Source organism: Euleptes europaea, chromosome 8 (assembly GCF_029931775.1).
Source record: "Euleptes europaea isolate rEulEur1 chromosome 8, rEulEur1.hap1, whole genome shotgun sequence".
Taxonomy (NCBI): Eukaryota; Metazoa; Chordata; class Lepidosauria; order Squamata; family Sphaerodactylidae; genus Euleptes; species Euleptes europaea.
Window position 1 is genome coordinate 75,606,094 of NC_079319.1, and position 24,935 is coordinate 75,631,028.

At 44.0% G+C, this 24,935-nt stretch overlaps 1 protein-coding gene across 1 annotated transcript in view; it reads left to right on the forward strand.

The window, feature by feature from the left end:
* The window catches only part of BMP6 (bone morphogenetic protein 6), a 146,559-nt gene that overhangs the window by 77,514 nt on the left and 44,110 nt on the right, over nucleotides 1-24,935 (forward strand). The window contains exon 2 of the mRNA XM_056854093.1: nucleotides 14,282-14,474. Coding sequence (XP_056710071.1) covers nucleotides 14,282-14,474 — 193 coding nt within the window. The remainder of the gene's footprint in view (nucleotides 1-14,281; nucleotides 14,475-24,935) is intronic.

Here is a 24,935-nt window from a genome sequence, read left to right on the forward strand (position 1 = left end):
ACAGTAAGAGGGAATACGATGGCATGAATTAATCTAGTCTTGGTGGCCAGTGACACATCCTTACACTTCAAAATCTTTTCTAGCTCCTTCATGGCTGCCCTTCCCAGTCTCAACCTCCTCCTGATTTCTTGGCTGCAGTCTCCCTTTTGGTTGATGGTGGAGCCAAGGAATAGAAAGTCTTGAACAATTTCAATTTCCTCATTGTCAACCCAAAACCATAGGCCTCTGTGTGATGGAAGCATAGGGACTTGTATTTAAGGCAGTCTCCTGTGCAGGTTCTTTAATTTTTTAATATTTTGACTATTGATTGAAAATGGAAAAATCAAACATGTGTGTGAGAGATCGGGGAGGAGGCTTGGCAAGGTCTGATTATTTATCATTTCTTGTGTTGTTAAGCAGATCTACCCAGCAATGCTATAGTGTCAGAATAAACAAAGCTGTTTTGACGGTTCCAATCCTGTTTACTAAATATTTTATGACTGAGGCCGTTCATGACTGAGGAAGATTCATACATTGAAACAGGAATTTAGCCGGCATCTTGTCTGTTGTGTGTCCTTCTCCAGCTTGTAAAATTGCCGTTTTGAAATTGTATATGATATCTGTTTTGAAAATTGTCATTTGCTGAATTTGGCTTGTAAAAGAATTTCTGATAGTATTCCTGTTTGTTGCTATTTTTACATTGTGGACAAATTATGGTACAATCTTATACTTTTGTAATTGCAACAACCATATTTTGTATTTCTATTACATTTGCAATTTTTGAATTATATATAAACTTTTGGGTATTTTTGATGCTTCTATACTTTTTTTTAGAAGTATGGTACTCTGTACCCCTTGTTCTTCTCATTCAGAGTTTTCATTTGTCCCTTTTTGTTTACTAAATATTTTAACCATCCCATTCCCCCCTCTCAGATACAATCTTTGCCTCTAACTTTTTCATCAAGATCATCTTTCTTTCCTGAAGTATTATTTCCCTGGCTCCTCTACCCTCCTGTTTGAAATTACAGAGAACAGCGAGTTTTCGTTCAGAAATAGAAGCTACATATTTTAGAGTAAGACTATCTGCAATTGGACTGCATTGTCCAATCTATCAGATGACAGAGGCATTCCAAGTATGTTCTAACCATCCGGGGATATTAATTTAAAAACCCTATGTGTAGAAAGAGAACCAGCAACAAAAAACACAACCTTTGTGCAGACGACCAGAATTTACACCATGTATACAAGGTCATAACCATTTTCTGCCAATCTGGATTATCTCCTGCTTCCCTATATTATTAATATAGATGAGAGCATTCTGTACAATATAAACAATATGCGTACTATTACATATAGTTAAAGTGCTGGCTTTGGGAGTTATCCTAAGTAAATCTACTCAGAAAAGCCTCATGTTATTCAATAAATCTTACTTCCAGGAAAATGTTTTTAGGATTGCAGTTTTTGTATCTGTCATTGTCACCTGGCAAATATGGCTAATTCCATATTCAGCTAAATACAGTTTCCACAAGGAAAATTAATTGTAGTGAAACAGGTTACATAAAATTTATTTAGCTAGTATTTTTTGTAACTCTTCATAATGCTATATACCAACTAATTAGGGCTTGGCAGCTCAGCACAGGATTGTCATTTGGTTTTTTGCCCCCCCCCCCCCACGAGGGCACATTCTGCTACTTCTTACTTGTGGGCCTTTTCTGTGGCTGCTCTGATGTTGTGGAACACTGTCCCAGAAGAAATTAGAAGATCAATGTATCTCCTGAGGTTTGGAGGATAATGGGTACCTCCTGGGGGCAAAAACGCCGGCTCTAAGGTGCCATGGAGCTGCACCGGCCCCAGCCACCAAAGCAGCCACGTGGGCAGGGAATTCCCAGAAGGGAAAGCCCACGCTGGCGTGGGGGAGGGGGTTCCTTTTAGGCAGCTTCCAAACCCCTTTTGCCCCAGGACTGCCCCCTTGAGCTGTGGCACTGTTTTCAATGGGGCCATTTTAAAAAATCTGTTTAGCTTTAAAAATGTATTTTCGGTGGCTGGGAAGCCTCTGTGGAGGTGGTGTGGCTGTGTTGTTCCCAGCTGCTGCGGATCTACTCCCCCCCTTCAGGAATGGGCTGTTTGGCTCCATCAGATGAATGCTTTAAGTATGTCCTTGAAGAGCAGCAGTCTCTCTCTCTCTCTTTCTCTCTCTCTCTCTCTCTCGTGTGTATGCGCGTGCGTGCATGAGTGTAAAGTGTCATCAAGTTGCAGTGGCGACCCTGTGGGGTTTTCAAGGCAAGAGATGTTCAAAGGTGATTTGCCATTGCCTTCCTCTGCATAGTGACCCTGGTATGGTATTCCTTGATGGTCTCCCATCCAAATACTAATCAGGGCTGACCTTGCTTAGCTTCTAAGATCTGATAAGACCAGGGCCACCCAGGTCAGGTCAACAGTCTCCACTGGACTTGATTAAGTTTTTGCTGTCAATTTTACAGTGCAGTCCAAAGCAGAGTTGTGCCCTTCATTGACTTCAGTGGACTAAGAAGGGTGTAACTCTATTTAAGATTGAACTGATAATCTTGTTTTTATAGTATGTCATGTTATATTGGTTTTATTCTTGGTACTTGCCTTTGGTCCAAGAGATGTGGGAATAAGGCGGGTTTACAAATATTTTAAATAAATAAAAAGAAATAATGGCAACTGTAGAAAGAAGTCATGTCCCAGAGGTTTGGGTTCTTGGAAAATGGCATGGGCGTAGGAGCTCCCCCCTCGCACCACAGTCCAGAGGACCAGGCCCTGTGGCATTTTAAAAGGAAGATAATTCCTACAGTAAAATGGTCGGGACATCCCTGGATTGCCCCCGGGGCTGCCTTATTGTCTGGTTAAGACAGGATGGGAAAAATTACTCCCAAGAGCATGGGTGTTTGGTATATGGTGGAAAGTATCCTTTTTTTCCCTTGGTGCACGTCTTACTTAGATAATAGCACTTGTTTTATGATTAGCTTGGTGAATATTGTTTATTTGTCACAAGGAACAGATTTTATAATAGCCACTGTGCCTTTCAGTTGGGGTTGTTTGGACTTCTTCTGCCACTATAGTTTTGGAGAGTGGCTGAAGTGGGCAGAGTTCTTGTAGTTCTTGTTCTTGTAGTTAGTTGTTTGCTGACCTAGCACTTAGTTGGGGAGCATGTAGAGCCAACTACCTGACCCCAATTCCTCCATTCCCTGGCATGCAACACCAACCCCCTGACTCCTTGCAACTGTTGACCCTGGCATGCGACTGAAGACATGGAAGGCAGTTGCTGGATGGAAAAGGCCTTCCAATAGAGCGACTGAAAGCTGCAAGGAATAGTGCTTGGAAAGCAAGCTGTAAACAATTACAAAATAAGATCTTAAATGAGGATTGGTCCTTAGTGTTGAAGGATGCAAATCGTAAATGTTCACCTAGCTTTTGCCAGATACCCTTCAACAGAACTTTCTCCTTGCCAGACTATTTCCGCTGGTTAGAAATTCAGAAGTTCAGATGAGCTTTCTTATTGGCGAGATGTAATGCCTTAGACTCTCCCAAGACACAAGGGCAATACAATAAAATTACTGCAGAAGAACGAAAATGCCCATTTTGTCCAAATAGACTTCCTAGCTCACATTTTTTTAACATGTCCACAAAATAATATTGCACAAAATAAATGTATCACTCCCTGGATAAAACAGCTAAAGACACTTTTTGAGAAGCGGATACTGCATTATCTGCTGTCAAATAGATCGGTCAATTGCATGAGAGATAAAGCAACTTTTCTCTTTTTAGTGTCAAAGAAAAATTAAATTTCATTTCCCCTTTTTAAAGTGTGAAGTGGTTGATGGCTAGCCAGTGGCTGTTAAATCTAGGAAAAAGTTACAGCAAGAGGCATTGGCATGGCATCTGGGCATTACCCCAGGCATCGGCCAACCCGCCTGTTTTATGCATTTTCCCTCCCAGCCCACCTGCTGGGAGCTGTTTGAGATGGCAGTATGTGCAACCCACTTGGAAGGAAACCAGCTGTGTGGTTCCCTGCCATTTGGTGGGAGGCCATCCCGATAGCCCCCAAGCTGGGCATGTCCCCTGACAGCGCCTGAGTTGTGCATATCCCAATCCAAGCATCCCCCAAATCCCTTATTGAGATCCTCAGAGTGGCGAAAAGGGAGCACTCAGCCTGGCTTTTCCCCCAAACTGGATCTGGCCCCCAAGCCAAACTTCAAAAGTTGTGACAAATTTTGACAAACTTTAAAATGCCATAATTAAAGGGAATGTGGGCATGACAGCTCAAAGCCGAATGCCGTAGGGGTGGGAGAGGCTCATTTATATCTAGATCAGTCGGACCTGAGTGGAAACAGCCAGGTCTGAAATCCCCGCCCCCTGAAGTGTTAGTGCTTGATGGCCCATTCAAACCAGAGCGGCAAGCAGCAGCGCGGGAAGATTCCTTCCGAGGAAAAAACATCATGGCTGCCTTCCATGACTCCCTGCAGGATGCCATTTTTGCTTGGCCTGCTAGCTGGCCCCAGACGGCCCTCCGCATCCCCGAATGGCCTCAGCCTGGCCCCCAATGATCCCCTCCAGGCCCCTGTGCTGGCTCTGCCCTCTCCCCAGCACAGGCCAACAAACGGGCTCAGAGGTAAGTTGGAGCCCGTGCATGCTGAGGCAATAAACTAGTTATGCTTAAGGTCTGCTGAGCTTAACTTTACCACTAACAGACATAGCAGAATTCATCCCGTGTTTTGGATGAGGGCAACAGAAAACAACTTCAGAGTAATCAAAACACTCGTTGCTAGTCCCAAGGTTGTACTCCAGAACTGTCTGAAGGACAGCAGCTTTAGATACACAACAGAAAAGCTCCACCATTTACTCGTGTTCCATACTTTTGATTCCATCTTGGACCAAAAGGAAAACTCCAAAGGGTGCTAAAAGACAAGCGACCTTGTAAACGATAGTAGAGTCTTTTTCTGGTTATAGTTCTGTTGTTTTAGTGTTGGCATAAATTCATATTATGTCAGTGTAGCTGTTTCACCAGAATTTTGAATGTTTTCTTTAAAGACTTTCTAATTCTGAAGGGTTGACTAAAAACAAATTTTGTGATTCCTTATGTAGCCTTTTAAATTATTTCTGTTATCATTATCTGTAATAACAGAAAGCTGACCTCCAAGATGAGGAAATGGCATTTGAGTAATGGTACTTTTCTAGAATGCAAATTTTGATGTACCATTTATACTTACAAATTAAAGTGCAAAGGTTTGTGTTCTATGCATGTGGGTGTGCTTTGTACCTGGACTGAAATACAATTTTTCCTACCTCAAACTAGTGATTATAAAATTTTGTAATAACTAGGGTTGCCAACCTCCAGGTACTAGCTGGATATCTCCCGCTATTACAACTGATCTCCAGCCGACAGAGATCAGTTCCCCTGGAGAAATGGCCACTTTGGCAATATGACTCTATGGCATTGAAGTCCCTCCCCTCCCCAAACCCCACCCTCCTCAGGCTCCGCCCCAAAAACCTCCCGCTGGTGGTGAAGAGGGACCTGGCAACCCTAGTAATAACCAGTGCTGATTTTGTCAAAGTTGGCTTAGACAAGATGTGTAACTTTTTCATAAGATCCGTTTCAAAATCTCTGAGCAAATACGGGATTGTAGTAAAGTGATAATGATGGAAACAGCAGCAGCAAACAAACAAACAACTTTATTACAGCCTTGCCAGAAAAATACATATGGTTAGTTAAACGGGAAAATATACTCATATACATACTATATGCTGTTACAACATATTCCTTCTTTCTGGGAAATTCAGTCCCAAATAGTCTAAATACATAAACAATGTTTGCCCTTTTGAAATTAATCCTTGCACTCCTTAGGAATACCCTTAAATTGGCGAATCTTAAGTGCTACTGCACAGAACCTGGCTGTGGAGGATGTAACCTGCTTGTCTTCCCCCAATAACAACATCTGCAATAAATCTGCTCCTGGAACCCCTGTGACACCTTTCATTAGGGGAAAAATGAGCTTGACACGGGCCTCATTATACCAGGGACAACCAATAAAACATGCGCCACTGATTCCAGCTCCCCTGACCCACAGTGGCAGAGTCTCTCTGATATTGGTATCTTCTTAAAACGGCCCTCCAACATAGCTGAAGGGAGAGCCTGGACTCGTGCTAAGGTAAATGCTCTCCTATGGCTTCCTCCTTCCAACTGAAACAAATAGGATGCTGGGGCTTCTTTATACCTATTATTCTCTGTTGATATGAAGGCCGCGCACCTCCCCACATCCTACTGTCTTTCTATGTACCAGATCCTCTGTTTAATTAGACCTTTAGCCTGTTCATATCCCATCTGAGACACAACCTGTGGGTCCAGTCCTATTCTGATCAGCTTCCTAAAGACTGCCTGAAGCCATGATGATTTAAAATTGTCCTTTAGAATCAGGGCAGAAAATCCCATTGGGTTGGTGATCATTTCAAGCCACATTAAGATAGAAGCCAGACTCACAGCTGCAGCAGCCAGAATATCCTATCTCTTGCAAGAGGCTAAACACAGAACCCAGAATAGGATGCCTGGAAATTTTCAGGTACAAAAAGGATCAAAGACAGACCCTTGCTCTGGTTCATTCTAGTCCTTAGGGCAGAACTTGATGTTTTGGCAGAGATCTAGAGCCAGGAATTTTACTAGCTGCAAAGTGCTATCTGTGCATATGTGTATGCAGATGTGTAACTTGAAGCAGGAAGGAAGAGTTTAACCCCGTTCCCTCTGGATGCTTCCCCAGCAGACTTTAGTCCTAACCATTTTTTCCCCTGGGCTGAGGTTCTGGATGCATATTTGCCATGTCATGTAGGAAGCAGCTGGGGGAACAGAGGTACAGGGGAGAAAATAGCAGGCATGGGAAGGATTAATCACCCCTCTGGTTCAGATTACATTATCTCAGTTTTGATCCAGGTTACTGTCATCTTCTAACTCTACATTTATTAATGCATAGTGATACAGTGGTTGGGGTAAAGTAGTATCGCTGGCATTCTGCCATCACTCTTGGTGAGGTCAGGTGCTGGTACAGTGTGCTTCGGTGCCAGAAGTGTCCGTCTTCTTAGTCAACCTCTTGTTTAAAGTTGTCTACCTTTGGTCTACATCAAGATTTGCTGTCAGATGAGCAGAACAATCCTGAGGGGTACCTGCGCTGTGACATAACTATGGCGCTGTTAGCCGGTTTCCTAAAAGGTTTGTTTAGGTGGCAGCCAGCAGGAAGAAGAGTCAATAGCCAGGTTTCAGTGGCCACAACCATGTCAGCATCCCCAGCAACTGTGTCGTAGCATCCCATGGGGCCGTGATGGACAGGGCTGGTGGAACCCACAAGTGGTCACCAGGTACAAGGGCTGAGCCCAGGGGTAAAAGGGGGCAGGGCCAAGGATGCTGGCTTCATGTCTGCAGCACCCCCACCCCCTTAAAAGGGTCAAGTCCCTTCACAGGTCCCTGGGCACCTGACAGTGTTGGCCAGGGCCCCAGCATTCCCTCCCCCCCATGGACACCCCAAGCAGGCCTCTGGTCCACATGGACCATCTGTGCAGTCGTGGGCATCCTCTGCTCACCAGTGGCAGCACCTTCCAGCAGATGCCTTCACTGCCAAGCCCCCCCCCTGAACCAACCCCCCCCCCTGCTAGCAGTGGAGCAGGAGGAGGACCTCGAAATGCCCCCGACAGGTCTCCCGGCAGCCTCTCAATGCTCACCTGTCCCTCCCCAACATCCCTCGTGACAGCAAGCAGGCCTTCCAGGTGACCGGCAGCTGCCAACACAGACTCTGACAGCCCTTCCATCCGCTGCTGACCCCTGGAGAAGGCTTCCTGTCACTCTCTGAGGTTCTTCAGCTACTCTTGCTCGATTGCCACCCACATGGAAGAGAAGGTGGGGGAGATGGGCTGAATTGGCTGTGGGTCCTGTGCCCAGGGTCCAGGCAAGGGACATTTCCCTCTTCTGTGCCACACTGTATCGTTTGCCACTCTTAACCCACCTTTAGTTTTCCTGTGTTTGTTCAGACAGTCTGAAAAGACACAGGAAACACTCAGGTGGAAAAAGGGGACCTTTTATGCATGGCTTTTTCCTCGCGGTCACCCCCCTGACTGCTTTGGGGCTTTTCTTTGATTATGCATGCCTTTTCCGACCATCACAGGTCGCTTTGCTCTCCCCGCATGTTTCCATGCATTTTGCCCGCATTTTCTGGATGCTTGCTAAACATGAAGGGAAGCTGGAACAAAAACATGGTGTGGAAAAGCCCTTCTTACCCGGGGAGTGAGAATCTCTACGTTATTTATTGCTGAAGTACTGAAACAATTGAGTGAATGACTGTTCCAGAGTCACTAGTATTTGACTAAGGTGCCGTTTGAACCTCATTTGACATTTCTTGTACTTCTTGGAAAATAAAAGAGAAAGAAGCCCCTAATGAACACATGAAGCTGCCTTATTCTGAGTCATACCATTGATTTATCAAGGTCGGAATTGTCCACTCTGACTGGCAGTGGTTCCCCGGGGTTTAGGCAAGAGGTCTTTCACATCATCTGCTACCTGATCTGATGGCAGGGACAGAAATTGTGACTTTCTCCATGGAAAGCAGATTTTCTACCACGAAACCGCAGGTCCTCCCCTCCAACAGTGTTTATCTTATTTTTGCCTAAGAGCACAAGGTAGTTAGTAACATATCATAAAACATAACCATAATCAATTGAAACTCATCAGCCCAAACAAGCACTTTTGCAACACTACATCCAGAGCAAATATTCATACAAACCAATATCAATAATCATATTACAAAAAATTCATGTTGAAACACCATTTTGACTGCCTGTTGCAGTCCGAAATGAATGCTAATGTACTGGTCATGCTTGATGGAAATTTGTTATATGGAAATAAAGGAATTATATGTAACCAATTTATTTGGGTAATTACACCCCTGCACTTTGTTCTTATATAATTACATGCTTGTTAAAGCCAGATGAAACTGACAGCATCAATTTTTCTAAAGACCGGCTCATTAAAATTCAGACTTTGTTCTAGATGTCAGATTACTATTTTGAAATCAAAGACTATTTGAGCAATAAAGAATCCATCAGATTTATTAGCTGAAGCAGCTACTGATTAAGTCAAGTTCTTCTGCATTAATATTACAGTGTCTAAACATGTCTGAGACAAAAATCACAGCATAAACTAACCTGGCTACTCCATTATTTAGGAGATGTACATACATGCATTAGGCTATAAATGAGTGTTGGTTTTCACCTGCTAGCTCTTTGGCCAACCTGAATCATGGGGAGGGTAAAAGAGGGGAGAAGAAAGCACTGTGAGAATTGACTCTCCTTCACATTGCTACTTTTCATTTTGGAGTACATGGTCTGTCCTTTCAGTAATAAAGTCATTTGTTGCAGTGTAATATGAGAACAATGCAAACTGGTTAGCCCTGGGAATGGGCAGAAAGCATTTTCCTGTCTAAGTTTGCCAAGAAATTATAATAAAATCTGATAATGTGGAAGTATTCAGATTGAAAGAAATAGTACATGGGAAGCCTTAATAAGAGAATCTGTGGGATTTACTTTCAGTAGGGTGTAGCTTGAAATGGAAGGGAATATGAAATGTATGGTGGTAGGGAAACTAAAGCAAGACCAAAATAAATGTGTGTGTGTGTGTGTGTGTGTTCACCTACTCAGTTTATCCCAAAGCCATCATTTGCTATTCCATGTGTTACCCAACTAAGATAGAGTCATAACCTCTGTGCTTGGTTCTGACAGGCAATTTCATGATCTGATAACTGGAAATGAAGGATGTTCACTCAGGACTGAACATACAGTGCAAGCCGAAGTAGAGTCACACCTTCTAAGCCCATTGATTTAAATGGATTTAGGAGGGCGCAACTCTCCTAATGATTGCATTATTAAATAAGCATTTTTGTACCAATGTTGGGATGTGTGCTATAAATACAGTGAGGAAAAAAAGTATTTGATCCCCTGCTGAATTTGCCTGTTTGCCCTCTGACGAAGAAATGACCAGTCCATAATTTTAATGGTAGGTTTATTGTAGCTGTGAGAGACAGAATAACAACAGGAAAAACCCCAGAAACCCAGAAGACAAAAGTCAGAGATTGATGTGCATTATAATGAGTGAAATAATTATTTGATCCCTTTGCAAAAGATGACTTAGTACTTGGTGGCAAAACCCTTGTTGGCAATTACAGAGGTCAGACGTTTCTTGTAGGTGGCCACCAGGTTTGCACACATCTCAGGAGGTATTTTGTCCTTTTTGCAGATCCTCTCCAAGTCAGTAAGATTTCGAGGCTGATGTGTAGCTACTCGAACCTTCAGCTCCCTCCACAGATTTTCGATGGGATTAAGGTCTGGAGACTGGCTAGGCCACTCCAGGACCTTAATGTGCTTCTTCTTGAGCCACTCCTTTGTTGCCTTGGCCGTGTGTTTTGGGTCATTGTCATGCTGGAATACCCATCCTTGACCCCTTTTCAATGCCCTGGCTGAGGGAAGGAGGTGCTCATCCAAGATTTGACGATACATGGTCCCGTCCATCGTCCCTTCGATGAGGTGAAGGTGTCCTGTCCCCTTAGCAGAAAAACACCCCCAAAGCATAATATGTCCCCCTCCATGTTTGACGGTGGGGATGGTGTTCTTGGGGTCGTAGGCAGCATTCCTCCTCCTCCAAACACGGCGAGTTGAGTTGATGCCAAAGAGCTCGATTTTGGTCTCATCTGACCACAACACTTTCACCCAGTTCTCCTCTGGGTCATTCAGATGTGCATTGGCAAACTGCAGACGGGCCTGTACATGTGCTATCTTGAGCAAGGGGACCTTGCGGGCTCTGCAAGATCTCAGTCCTTCACAGCGTAGTGTGTTACCAACTGTTTTCATGGTGACTATGGTCCCAGCTTCCCTGAGATCATTGACAAGTTCCCCCCGTGTAGTTCTGGGCTGCTTCATCACCGTTCTCATGATCATTGCAACTCCACGAGATGAGATCTTGCATGGAGCCCCAGACCGAGGGAGGTTGACAGTTAGGGTTAGGGTTGTCACCTTCTCACCAAGCTGCTTGGCAATAGTCTTGTAGCCCAGTCCAGCCTTGTGCAGGTCTACAATCTTGTCCCTGACATCCTTGGACAGCTCTTTGGTCTTGGTCATGGTGGCTAGTTTGGAATCTGATGGATTGATTGCTTCTGTCGACAGCAGAACCCTAACCCTAACCCTAATCTGGCTGGTTGATAGGGGATCAAATACTTATTTCACTCATTATAATGCACATCAATCTCTGACTTTTGTCTTCTGGGTTTCTGGGTTTTTCCTGTTGTTATTCTGTAGGGCTGTCAAAAAAAAAAATTCGGTACAGTTCGGATTCGGCCGAATTTGGCCCTTGTGGGTTCGGTACGTGCCGAAGTCCGAACTCCCCCACTTCGGATCCGTTCAATTCGGCGGGAATTCAAAGTTCGGGAAAAAAATTCGGCCGAATAAAGCCATTAAAAACACAACCGCGCCTTTCCGCGGCTCTGGGGGGGGCATTTTTGGGCTTAGAGGTCCCAAACTTTCAGCAGAGCTTCAAAGGACGTATATTGAAAGACTCCCCAAGTTTTGTAAAGATTGGGTCAGGGGGGGCTGAGATATGGGCCCTGAAAGGGGTCCCCCCCACCCTTAATGTGGATCTCTCCGCAGAGCTTGCCGCCCAAAGCTCCCGGCCCGACAAACAGCTGATGAGAGCAAGGGCGGGGCAGGTGCTAAGAACTTTGCAAAGCAACACAACTGCAGAGCAACCCCTTTGCAAATATGCAAAGGGCGGGGCAGGTGTGAAGAATTTTGCAAAACAATACAACTGCAAAGCAACACAAGCACGCAATGCAAAACCTTTGCAACAGTGCATAGCAACACCTGACACCTGGGAGTTTGCATACCATGGAAAGGGACAGAGGCAGCTAGCTATGCATAATGAGCAGGAGGGGGTGGAATGTCTCCTTTTGCATTGGACTTGGGACCAGGCAGATGCATTCTTTAAGTCACCATTTGAAAACCAGTTTTGAGCAAGCATCAATAACCTAACTGATCTTATGAATGAGGAAAAACCTGAAGAATAAAAATGAAGCCCCCCCTCAAACCAGGGAGAGAGAGACTGGAGGGGGAACACACACCCCAGGCAGAACCGGCAAAAGCCCCCTTTGGCTTCCCCCCCCACCCACAGAAACTGCTCCCTCCCCACACACACACACAGACTCTGCTTTCCCCCACACACACACACAGAAAAGAAAAAATATAGATTAAAGCCCCCAAAGGGGTCTTACTGTGGCTGTCTTCTGTTCCAGCAGGAGGGGCTGGGAGGCTGGGTAATCCAATATGATTCCATTTGTATCCAATATAAGATCCATATGTATGCATCTCTCGAGGGTGATCCATTCATCCCAATAGGGGAAAGGGGAAAGCCCATATCTCGGGGGGCCCTGACCCAATGTTTACAAAACTTGGGTGGTCTCTTAAAAAGCCTTGACTGAAGCTCCGCCGAAAGTCTGGGATCGGCACACCCAAAAATGCGCCCCCTGCAGCCATGGAAAGAGAAAAGGGGGGGAGCCAATATTTCAGCCCCCACTGAACCCATCTTTACAAAACTTGGGTGGTCTCTTAAGAGGGATTCTCTGAAGCTATGACAAAAGTTTGGGGGCTGAACCCCCAAAAAAGCGCCCCCTGCAGCCACGAAAATGGAAAAGGGGGGAGAGGAAAAAGGGGTGGAGCCCATATCTCGGGGCCCCCTGACCCAATGTTTACAAAACTTGGGGGGTATCTTAAGAAGCCTAGTCTGATGCTCCGCTGAAAGTTTGGGGTCGGCACACCCAAAAATGCGCCCTCTGCAGCCATGGAAAGAAAAAAGGGGGGAGCCCATATCTCGGGACCCCCTGACCCAATGTTTACAAAACTTGGGTGGTCTCTTAAAAAAACCTGTCTGAATATCCCCTGAAAGTTTGGGGTCGGTACCCCAAAAAATGCGCCCCCTGCAGCCACGGAAAGGAGCGAATGTGCACAAGCACCCCTTCACACACACATGAGGATTTCCCTCTCTCTCTCTCTTTCCCCGGCCGGCCGCACATCAGCTGATTCCTCCAGCACTCAATCCTGACTGATTGGCCAGAAGAAGACCCAGCTTGGCCACCGATTGGCCGGGGGAGGAGAATGCTGCTTACTGACGGTTATGCTGCTTACTGACGGCCGAATTGGCCGAATTTATTCGCCGAACTCCCGAACTCGCTGAATTCGGCCCCCCCGGTTGCCCGCCAGTTTTGAGTTCGGATCCGTCCGAACTAAAAACCGCCGAATCAAGGGAAATTCGGCTGATTTTCAGTTCGGGCCGAACCGAATTGACAGCCCTATTATTCTGTCTCTCACAGCTACAATAAACCTACCATTAAAATTATGGACTGGTCATTTCTTCGTCAGAGGGCAAATGGGCAAATTTAGCAGGGGATCAAATACTTTTTCCCCTCACTGTATGTGGTGACCTCAGTGCTTCCCCCAAAACATACCATCTTGCTGCTACTGAACATCAGAGAAACACAGGTTTGAACGTTTGTTTCTATGGGATATAGTGTAAGGCTTTGATAGAGCTCGAAAGGTTGGGGTGTGTGTAAAATAAAATGGCAATTTTTAAACAAATACTAGATGAATGGTAGCTGTTAATGCTTTGAAGAAAACTTCTTTGCACTATTGTACCTATTCATTTTTAACATGATAAATACTCTCAGGATCAATCCAATATTTTACTGAAAATGATAATGCAGAGTACTATTCTTCATCAGAAGGCAGTGATATAGCTTTTAAAGGATTCAGAGGTGTTACAATTTTCCATTTTTTTTAAAAAGGCACCACTCTTGTTAATGCTATCTGACATTTCAGAATTTGTGACAATGTTTTGATGGGTTTTGCCTAGTTGGTAGCACATTGCCTGGGAAACTGCCTTCCAACCCCCAACTCACATATCAAAGTTATTTGGATAAAAGATGAGAAACCAGTGGAACAAATAATGTTTCCATTTCTATTGAGTTGAAACTCTCAATTTGGGCTGCATCAAAACAGATTGCTTTCATGTCAGTACAAGAATGTTAGAGGTATAATCGTGAAATGCCTGATATTTTCTTCAAGTACTTCTTGTTTAAAATGTTTGTGATGATATTCTGGGGCACTCTTTGTAATGATGTTGATTTGTGTTTTTTGAAAAATACAATGTGGGGTGGGGAATATGGGAACATTACACTAAACTGAATTTTGTGTCCTTTTTTTTAAACAGTTGAATATGACAAGGAGTTCACACCTTATCAGCGACACCACAAGGAGTTCAAATTTAATTTGTCTCAGATTCCTGAAGGAGAGACAGTTACTGCTGCTGAGTTCCGAATCTACAAAGACTGTGTCTTCGGAGGCTTTAAAAACCAAACTTTTCTGATTGCCATCTATCAAGTCTTACAAGAACATCAGAACAGGTATGGCCATTGATGTAATTGTGGCACTTAGGAGAGTAGATGTATGTATGAGGAGAAAAATGTGAAGTGATCAAAGATATGCTTATATAATTGGTAGGGTTGCCAACCTCCAGGTACTAGCTGGAGATCTCCTGCATTTACAACTGATCTCCAGCAGATAGAGATCAGTTCACCTGGAGAATATGGCCGCTTTGGTAATTGGACTCTATGGCATTGAAGTCCATCCCCTCCTCAGGCTCCACCCCAAAAACCTCCTGTTGGTTGCGAAGAGAGACCTGGCAACCCTAATAACTCAGTATAATTGGATTGATTTGTCTTTTTGTATAGGTTTGTTGTTTATAATGTTTTAATATTTTTTATCACAATAACTCCGAGTTGGCCAGTTAAAAACATTTAAAACCTCTGCCAGCATGGTGTATTAGTTAAGGTGTTGGAATAGGATCTGGAAAACCCAGGTTCAAATCCCCGCTCGCGCCATGGAAGATTGCTGGGTGGCCTTGGGCCAGTCACACACTCTCAGCTCTGACCCTGGATGGTAATTGGATGGGAGATCTCCAAGGAATACCAGGATGACATGGAGGCAGGCAATGGCAAATCACCTGTGAACGTCTCTTGCCTTGAAAACCCTAGGGGGTCACCATAAGTCAGCTGTGACTTGACACAAAAAACAAAGAAACCAGCCTCCTTCTTGACTAAAATCCAAGTCACACTGTTCCCCAGAAACCATCACAAATAACGAAATCTTGCAATGTTTCCTTAACATACACCGGCTACAGTTTTTATAAATCTACAGAGAGGATATGCCAGAGCTGATGTTCACGATCCTATAATCATTGTCAGTTTAGATAAAAATGATTGAATGGATCCGGACCCTTATCTGGCCCGCGAGCCAGCTGAGGCAGCCGTCTCCTCCACTCTCCATCTGGGTTGGTGAGGCATGTCATATCAGGCTCTCATAACAAATGAGTTTGACACCCCTGCTCTAGAGTAACACAATTACTTCTAAAAGTTGCTCAGGATTGTGATGTCTAAAGTTAAACAAGAGTGAATTATGTAGATATGGACCAAACATTTTATGGAGTAGCCTTCCTACTTTGCACTGTATGATATATCATATATACATTTATATATATATGCATGATATGCAAAACAATGAACTTAGAGAAACTAAAGTTTTACTGTTTTATTATTTTGCTTTAATTGATATGTCATTTTATTATTTTATGAAGCTATTTATAGCTTCATATATATTAACCTGGATAACTGGCTTACTACATTTATAAATAAATATCTGTAACGGAAACCAGGACTGCGGTCCTATAATCAGGAATACTTGGAATCAGCATGAAATTTACATAGTTCCTGCCTTACTACACAGAGATGAGGTTAATGTCACTTTCATTTGTCTAAGACAGTTAGGCACCAGGTCATAAGAGACTTCTTCAGGTTTAGGTCAGAGTTTTTCAATGATGCAAGGCAAAATTTTTAATATTTAGTTAACAAAGTTACACCATATCTATCACATTTTTATCCTGTCCGTTCTGTAAGGACCTTGGGTGGTGTACATGGTTGAAAGACAGCGAGGTCTAATGTTTAAGAGTGGCTAACTCTAATCTGGAGAACCAGGTTTGATTCCCCACTCTACATGAAACGTGCTGGGTGACCTTGGGCTAGTTCTCTCTGAATTCTCTCAGCCTCACCTACCTTACAAGGTGCCTGCTGTTGGGGGTGGGGAGGGAAGGCAATTGTAAGCCACTTTGAGACTCCTTATAGTAGAGAAAATTGGGATATAAAAACCAACTCTTCTTCGTTTTCTTCGTCATCTCATCCTTAGTATTGTCACAGGTACCTGAAGGCTATTTATGCATGACTGTTTCCTCGCACTGACTACTTCGGGGTTTGCTTTTATTATTCTTGCATTTTCCAACCATCAGAGGTCATCTCGCTCTCCCCACGCATTCCTGCACATTTCCTGGATGCTGGCTAAACATGAATCCAGAAAATGTGGGCAGAACTCATGGAAATGTGTGGGGAAAGCAAGGCAACCTCTGACAGTCAGAAAATGCAAGCATAAAGCAAAGACCCGAAGAAGCCAGCGGAGTTACCGCGAGGAAACAGCCATACATAAATGGCCTATGAGAGAGTGATTTGCCTCAGGTCACCCAGTGAGTTTCATGGTGGAAGAGCAGAAGAAAGGAACATTAAAAGAGGCACATAGGTGAGAAGTAGCCGTTAGATCACTTTCACTGCCTTATGTAAGATCAGTGTTCTTCAGGTCATGGCTCAGGACTCTCAGGTGGGTTGTGAGCCCATACGGAAGTGCCATTTCTGCTGCTTTTTGGAAGGTCTTGCTGCTAGTGTCAATGCATGAGGAAAGGTGTCTTGTCTTTCTTTGCACACATGCTGAGAGGAGAAGCAGGATGGCGAGATGCTCAGCAGGAGAGAGGGTTCCTTTTCAGAGGGCCCACTCCTGCAAAAACTTTCATTGCCTCCTCTCTTCCCATTCATCTTGACTCAGCCCTTCCATTCCCCAATATCACCAAATGGCCGTGCAATGCCCTGAGCACACGTTTGCAGTGTGGAGCTTTGTCTCCCCAAGAAAGCTGATCTTTTTGCAAGTGGGGGGACTCTGTACCACAAGTGCAGATGAGAAGTACTAATTGACTGGGGAGGCTAAAGAGAGCATGCAGATGTGCACTGTTTTGTGAAGAGGGAGGTCCCTGAATCTGCTTGTTCTGACTTGTTCCTCACTCTGGTTCACCTCCTGGTGTTTCCTGTGTTGCCTGTCCCTGGGTCTCTAGGGTCTTTTATGCATGGCTGTTTCACTTGCCGTCACCCCTCCGACAACTTTGGGTCTCTTCGTTGATTATGCATGCTGTTTCCAGCTCTTAGAGGTTGCCTCACTCTTAGGGTTGCCAGGTCCCTCTTCGCCACCAGCAGGAGGTTTTGGGGCGGAGCCTGAGGAGGGTGGGGTTTGGGGAGGGGAGGGGCTTCAATTCCATAGAGTCCAATTGCCAAAGCGGCCATTTTCTCCAGGTGAACTTTATTTGCTGGAGATCAGTTGTATAGCAGGAGATCTCCAGCTAGTACCTGGAGGTTGGCAACCCTACTTGCTCTCCCCTGCATTTCCTTTTGCCCGCATTTTCAAATTGGAGATAGAACAAGTCTCTGAAAACACGAGCAAAATGTGGGGAACTGCAGGGGAGAGCAAGGTGACCTCTGATGGTCTGAAACAGCATGCATAATCAACACAAAGACCCAAAGTCGTTGGAGGGGGGACGGCAAGTGAAAAAGCCATGCATAAAAGACCTTGGCCTACTGGCCAGGGTTCTGGCCTTCACTTGTCTGATCATAACTCTGCCTCCCCCCTTTCTTATATTGTGATCCTGATGTGGCTTCCTGTCACATGCTTGTATCTTAATGGGTTCCATGAGGCTAATGAAAGTTGGGTCCCAGTTTTGGAAATGCTGAAAACAACCTTTTAAGATTATGAATACAGTTAGACAGTGCATATGAGGACTGAGTAGAATGAATGAATTCTGTGAGGTAGAGGAGTGAATGGGTACATATATGGAGAAGGGTGGTTGCTGTTGAGGGTGATGCAGTTTGCACGAGGGTATAGGATTTGTGGTGGTGTAGTGGTTAAGGTGTTGGACTAGGATCTGGGAAACCCATATTTAATTCCCCACTCTGCCATGGAAACTTGCTGGGTGACCCTGGGCCAGTCATAAACTCTCATCCTCAACCATGGCAAGTATTTGGACAGGAGACCTCCAAGGAATACCAGGGGCGTGACACGGAGGCAGGCAACAACAAACCACTTTTGAACGTCTCTTGCCTTGAAAACTCTACGGGGCCCTCATAAGTCAGCTGTGACTTGACGGCAAAAACAAAAAAAAAGAATTTGTGAGGTACTGAGAGCTTGTTGAGGAGAGTGCTGGAGTCAGTTTGCTTGTTATGTGGGCGGAGGAGTACAGAGTTTGTGTATGTATGATGTATATTTTTCCTATCATATTCCATATCTGAAGTACATTTTAATGGGTGCCCTTTATGTGTTTAGCTGCTGCAGTGGATAATTTGGCTCCTCCTTTTGCAAACCCTTCTTCTTTGGCTGGCTTAGAAGGCATAGAAGCCCAGACTGTGTCATCTGATACTTGCACAAGATGTATCAAATGAAGGCCTCTGTATGTAGATGTTCCAAGCATCATTAAAACATTATGTTTTTTAAAAATATTGTCTGGGATTAAACAGCTGTTGGCATTTTTTTAAATGACTTTATTGAATTAAAAATCTACAGAATACAAGATATGTGTCAACAGCAGGGTTTTAAAAATGTTCTGATCAGATTAATGAACTCAGATTGTGAAATTTCAAATGCGTGCTCTGTTTTGGTTACATCATGAGTGCATTTTATATCCCCTATACACACTTCAGTGACCACTAGGGAAAAATCTTGGCCCTGAGGAAACCAAATGCCATTCACTTTAATGGTGCTGGTATCTTTTATGTTCTAAATCCTGGGCCAAGTGCTAGCAACTGTATCCAGGAAAGTCATAATATAAACACCTACACAGATGTACAATGTTTGCTGGCCAAGCGCCGAACTGGGGAGTGTTTTGGAGCCGGCTACTTACTGCAGCCCCCCAACCCTGGCCACCCTTGGCATTCAGTTACCACCCCTGGATCCTTATAATATGACGACCTTAGCATACAATTAAACACATGGAGACAGTAGCTGGAATGGAAATGGCCACAACTTTATTGATTACAGCATCAGGCACTGGCATTGCATAGGGGCTGGATCCAAGGCATCGGCCCGACCTGCCTGCCAACTGATGCATCCTGCTCCCAGCCCACCTGCTGGGAGTAGCCTGAGATGGCAGTATGTGGGACCCACTTGGGCGGAAGCCTGCTGTGTGGTCCCTTGCCACTTGGCGGGAGGCTACCCCCCTTTCAGCCGACGACTGGGCATGTCCCATCCTGAAAGCCCCCGACTAGCCATGTCCCTATTCTAGGCCTCCCCCCAAACCCCTTATTGGGGTCCTCAGAATGGGAAAAAGGGGGCCCGCATGCCGCCTTTTCCACCAAACTGGATCCTGCCCCATGCCAAAACTGCCAAAAGTTGTGATGAATTAACACAAAGTTGACAAAACAACTAAACAACCCAAGTATAGGGATGGAGGGCAGGGCAAATCAGGAAGCAGATTCAGCTGGGCATGCAGATGGCTTCTTAAATACCTGGCTGGTGGAGCTGAGTGCAAAAGCTCAGGTCTGTAGACTGCCGGCTGGGTCAGCCCCTATTGAGCCAGGGCCTGATTGGCCCATATGAAATGTAGGGCGGGCCAGGAAGGTATGCAGCAGGGCACAAAAAGTTCCATCTTCCCCACTAGCAGCCATTTTGTGGCAGCATGCTTGCTGCCTAGCTGAGCCCCTGCCTCACCAGACAAGCCCCTGAACCTTGTGCCAGCTCCCAACCCTCTTCAGCACATGCCAGCAAACTGGGCTCATAGGTGAGTCTGAGCTTCTGTTTACCATGACTTCTCAGTGGATGCTTTCAGTAATTTATAGACAAATTTACTTAAACTAATTTTATCTTCAGATGATCATTGTATGATTCCCCCTGCTTTCCCTTAATTTAAGATTAAAAACCTCTGCACAAGTGGCTAACATATTTTTCCTCATTCTTGCTGCTTTTGTGTTGATGATTCATTTGGAATATATTGTTTTCTTTTCCTATTGGGAACAGACTTTTAAAACTCAAGAATAGAGAAGCAAAGGCTTTTTTTTAAATACAAGCCAGCAAAATTTGTCAGACACTGAGTTCCAGCAACTGTTTCATAGAAGCCAAAAGTGAACAGCTGCTTTTTACTTAAAAGGAGGTTTTGTCAGACTTTCTTTCAGACTAAAGATCTGAATAAAGATGTTTGGTCTCTTGACATTAGGTGACACGATTTGAAGTGATGATGAACCTATAGAGAACCTGCATTGTAGCCAAACAAAGATTTGTTTTTAACTTTGGGGTGGGATGAACATTTTTGTTTATTTGTTTCAGGGTTAGGTTTTATAGAGGTTGACCTGGAGAAACCTAGCCTGCATTGTGTAAAGTACGGTTCTCAACACTTCCCAGTTAAATATAGGGAGATTTGGTGAGTGGTGCCTGGAGAGGATGGAGTTTGCAGAGCATGTAATATCACTCCCAGGTGCCACTCTAGGAATTCCCCCTAATCTCTATGGTAAAGATTGTGGAGACTAGGGGAAATTCCTAGAGTGTCAGTATGTAGGCTGTATTTTCTTCCACTCCTCAATATCTTGAGGGCAAGAACTTGGTGCTGAGGGTGGGCAACTGGGAAGCCAAACTTCAAGACGTGTTAAAAAATCTATGAGCTTGCACAGAACTTAAAGCCATTTTTGCAGAGTGGGTTAATAGAGTGAGTTGATAAAATTATGGACTGGACCACTTCAGGGTTTGGTAATATTTTTGAATGTTACCCACGGAAAATTCTTCTTGCATGTTATGCATCAGTATACAAGGATCCAAAGGTAGTGAATTCCTTTCTTGGATTTGCTGATTTGCTACATGCTGAAAAACTTTGAGTGGGTAAAATGTTCAAAACTATGACTACTTCTGGAGGCTGCATTCTAATACCTCATTTTGTGCAATATGTAGAAATAGCTCTGGAAATTCCTCTGCACATTTACTTGTCCTGGGTAATCAGAAATTAGGAGTGGAAGACACTGTCACTTACAGCATGGGCACAACTGTGGTTGGAGCAGCTGTTATACCAAATAAATGTGGGTGGTTCTAAGTGAAGGGTGTTGAATTATGATAATTTTGGGGACTTCAATTCCCTTCGGATCCAAAAGAGATCCATCTATGCCAGTACAGTTTGACAAATGTACAGTTATGTTTCCTAACCTGAAAATGGCCTAACTTAGTTGGACTTGTAGTCAACTTTATTTAACCAGCTCCTTAACCAGACTAAACTCTTATCTGCCTTTTGGGTGTTTTATTTTATTTTATTGTGCTGTGTTTTGTTAAATTTCCTGTAGTGAAAGTCTGACTGACGCAGGTAGCTAGAATATAGCTTCCATGATTTGAATCTCACCTGAAATTATCAGCACCCCTCTCCCCACTTCTGTAATTTTCCGGATAAATACGAGGAAAATTATTTTATTTCCATTACATCTGAAGAAGTGAACTCTGACTCTTGAAAACTCATGGTGGAATTAATGTGGTTATTCTTTAAGGTGGAATGAATTCTCATGGAGGAATTAATGTTGTTAGTCCTTAAGGCGCTACTGGATGTTTGTTTTGTTTGAATCCCACCTAAGGTATCTGCCTCTTCCCTTCTACTGATTCCCAAAATGCCCCCCAAATGCTGCTCCTGAGTGATGGGGAACCCCTAGCAATAGCTTGAATGAAGCAGGAGATCTGCCATTGAAGGGTGGGGGGATTAGTAATATATGCAGGAAAAAATAGATGGGATCCAACCCCAGTCATGCAGCCACAATGAGGTGACCTCACTAGGAGGCAGGTTAGGTTGAGAGAGAATGACTAGTCCAAAGTTTAGCCAGTGAGCTTCATGGCAGAGGGGGGATTTGAATCTGAGTTTCACCACTTTTAGTGTAACACTCCAGCCATTACACCACACTGTCTACTTTTAGCCTAATTTACTGCTGCTTATTATATTTCATTGTTTTAGCTTTGACTGTAGTAATTTGTTTTAATTTTTTATTGGAAATTGTATTCTGTTGATAATATTGCAAACTGCTCTGAGCAGAAGGGTAGGGCAGAAATGAGCTAAATAATTAAAACAAGGACATTGGGTGGATTAGAGGTCACTTATTCTGTTGGGTATATTGAAGTGGGCTAACTGAATAGCTCTGTGGAAGAATGAGAACATGTAGTCAATCCTGTGTACTAGCTATTGAGCTATTCTTGAAACAGGCATCTAATTTTGTAAGTGAAAGGCCATTTTATCAAAGTACAGTTGAATGAAACAACAGAAAGACTGAAAAGATTTGAGGAACAAGATGCAGCATCATTCAAAATGTGAATCAAATGGAAATATCAAAGGCACTTCTTCATTTAGCAAGCTCTTGAAGGAATATTTTGTAGCACTACTATTTAAGGCAGTGCAAAACTGAAAGTAGTCCTTGTGAAATTAAGACATTTTATGCTTAATGTGATTGATGTAAACTTTATATGTTTTCAAGGTTTAAACAAAAACTAATGGCTAGCAGGAATTGGGCTTTCCTCTCTGTTTAAAAAAATATTTGGGGGAAAGTGGTGGTAGTGGTTTTAAATCATATAACCATGCAAACCACAAAACCACTGGAGTTGTTAGCAAAACATAATGAAAAGATTAATGAAATTCTTATAAGGTAGCTCTGGTTTCTGGCCAATTTAACATCCCTTTGAGAAAATTATACAGCTTTCCCCCCAATTGTTTGTGTGGAAAATGGCCTAGTAAATGAAGATGGTGGTAACATCTGATCTTTATTTCAAGTGGAACAATCTAATGCTGAAAACCACAATATTCTTCAACCTTTTTCTTTGGGTAATATTTATTCTTTGATTTAATAGTATTCCCTAAACCAGGGTGCATGAATTTTTTGATAAATAGGGTTGCCAGGTCCCTCTTTGACACTGGCGGGAGGTTTTTGGGGTAGAGCCTGAGGAGGGCAGGGTTCGGGGAGAGGAGGGACCTCAATGCCATAGAGTCTAATTGCCCAAATGGCCATTTTTCTCCAGGTGAACTGATCTCTATCAGCTGGAGATCAGTTGTAATAGCAGGAGATCTCCAGCTAGTACCTGGAGGTAGAAGAAGAGTTGTTTTTTATATGCCAACTTTCTCTACCACTTAAAGAAGAATCAAACTGACTTACAATCACCTTCCCTTCCCCTCCACACCACAGACACCCTGTGAGGTAGGTGGGGCTGAGAGCACTCTAACAGAGCTGTAACTTGCCCAAAGTCCCACCCAACTGGCTTCATGTGTAGGAGTGGAGAAACAAATCCAGTTCACCAGATTAGCCTCCGCCGCTCATGTGAAGGAGTGGGGAATCAAACTCGGTTCTCCAAACAGACTCAGCCCTATTGATAAAGGAAGATTCAAACAATCATATTCACATGATTACACCGCTTTTTGTCTTGGTAGCCATTCTTGTGAATGGGTCCAAATAATGGCTTAGCTAACATGTCCTAGCTCCATCAATATATTGAAGATTTTTTCCATGTTACAATGAACCGTGAACTGAGACATGTATGGACTAGGGTTGTCAACACAGACTTGGGAAATTTCTGGAGATTTGGGACAATGCCCAGGAATGGTGGAGTTTGGGAAGGAAGTTCAGCTGGGATGTGATGCCAGAGTCTCCTCCAAAGCTGCCATTTCCTCCAGAGGAACTGATCTCTGTAGTCTGGAAATCAGTTGTAATTCCAGGAGAATGCCAGGCTCTACAACAGGGTGGGTAATCTTTAAAGGGGCTAACTGCTTAAGACTCCATTCTCTCCATAGATCCTTGCTTAAGGTGGCAGTTAGGTCCATGTGGATGTTACTGGACTGTTGGAGTACAGCATCCAGGCCAGAGTATAACCTTTTAAAGTCCTTTTTGCTCTTCTCTGAGTGAGGGGTGGAGTTTGAAGCAGTTTTTACTTTCCGCCCTTCAAAATCATCTGCTGTCATTACCACAAAGAAAGTTTATTGTAGAAGTTCCAGACAATTTCCCAGTCAAGATACAACTATCAAGCAGCTATGTTAATGGCCAATGCATACTTGACTGGAACTAACATTTTATTAGTAGACCTACTGATAAAATATGGTGTTTGGTGGATTGTGATGGCCTTCGGCCACAGACAATAAACTATCACATGATAAACTACGGTGTGTCTCATTATCCAAAGAAAGCTAATGTGTCCAAGCAGAAACTTCAATAGTTTGGAGTCTGCTAAGCTAATTAGGAGAGGGGTATACAGTTTTTTGAAGCATAATAGCTCTTCAAGGCTGTTGTAATTCTAATCTTTCATTTTAAGAAATGCTTTTCAAAAGTACCTGTCTCACAGGTTCAGGGTTACAGGTAGCTCAGGCAGTCACAGTTCACCCCCTGTCTCGCCTCTTTTAAAATGTAAAGAGGGCCCCTAACCCTTTTGTACACAAGGACTCTCTCTCTCTCTCTCTCTTATTCACAGAGACAACACCAGACAGGATAGCCAAGTCCTTTTTATCAATCACCCTTCAATCAGACACTCCACAAGCTGTTGGTGATTGGGACTCCCGTTTCAGTCACACGCTCTGAGCCGGATTTACGTATAACTACCGTATATACTCGCGTATAAGCCAGGTTTTTCAGCACCAAAAATGGGCTGAAAAAGCCGGCCTCGGCTTATACGCGGGTCAATACGGGGGGAGGGAGGGAGGAGGGAGGGGGGAAACTTGCCGCCGCCGGGCCCGTGCCGCT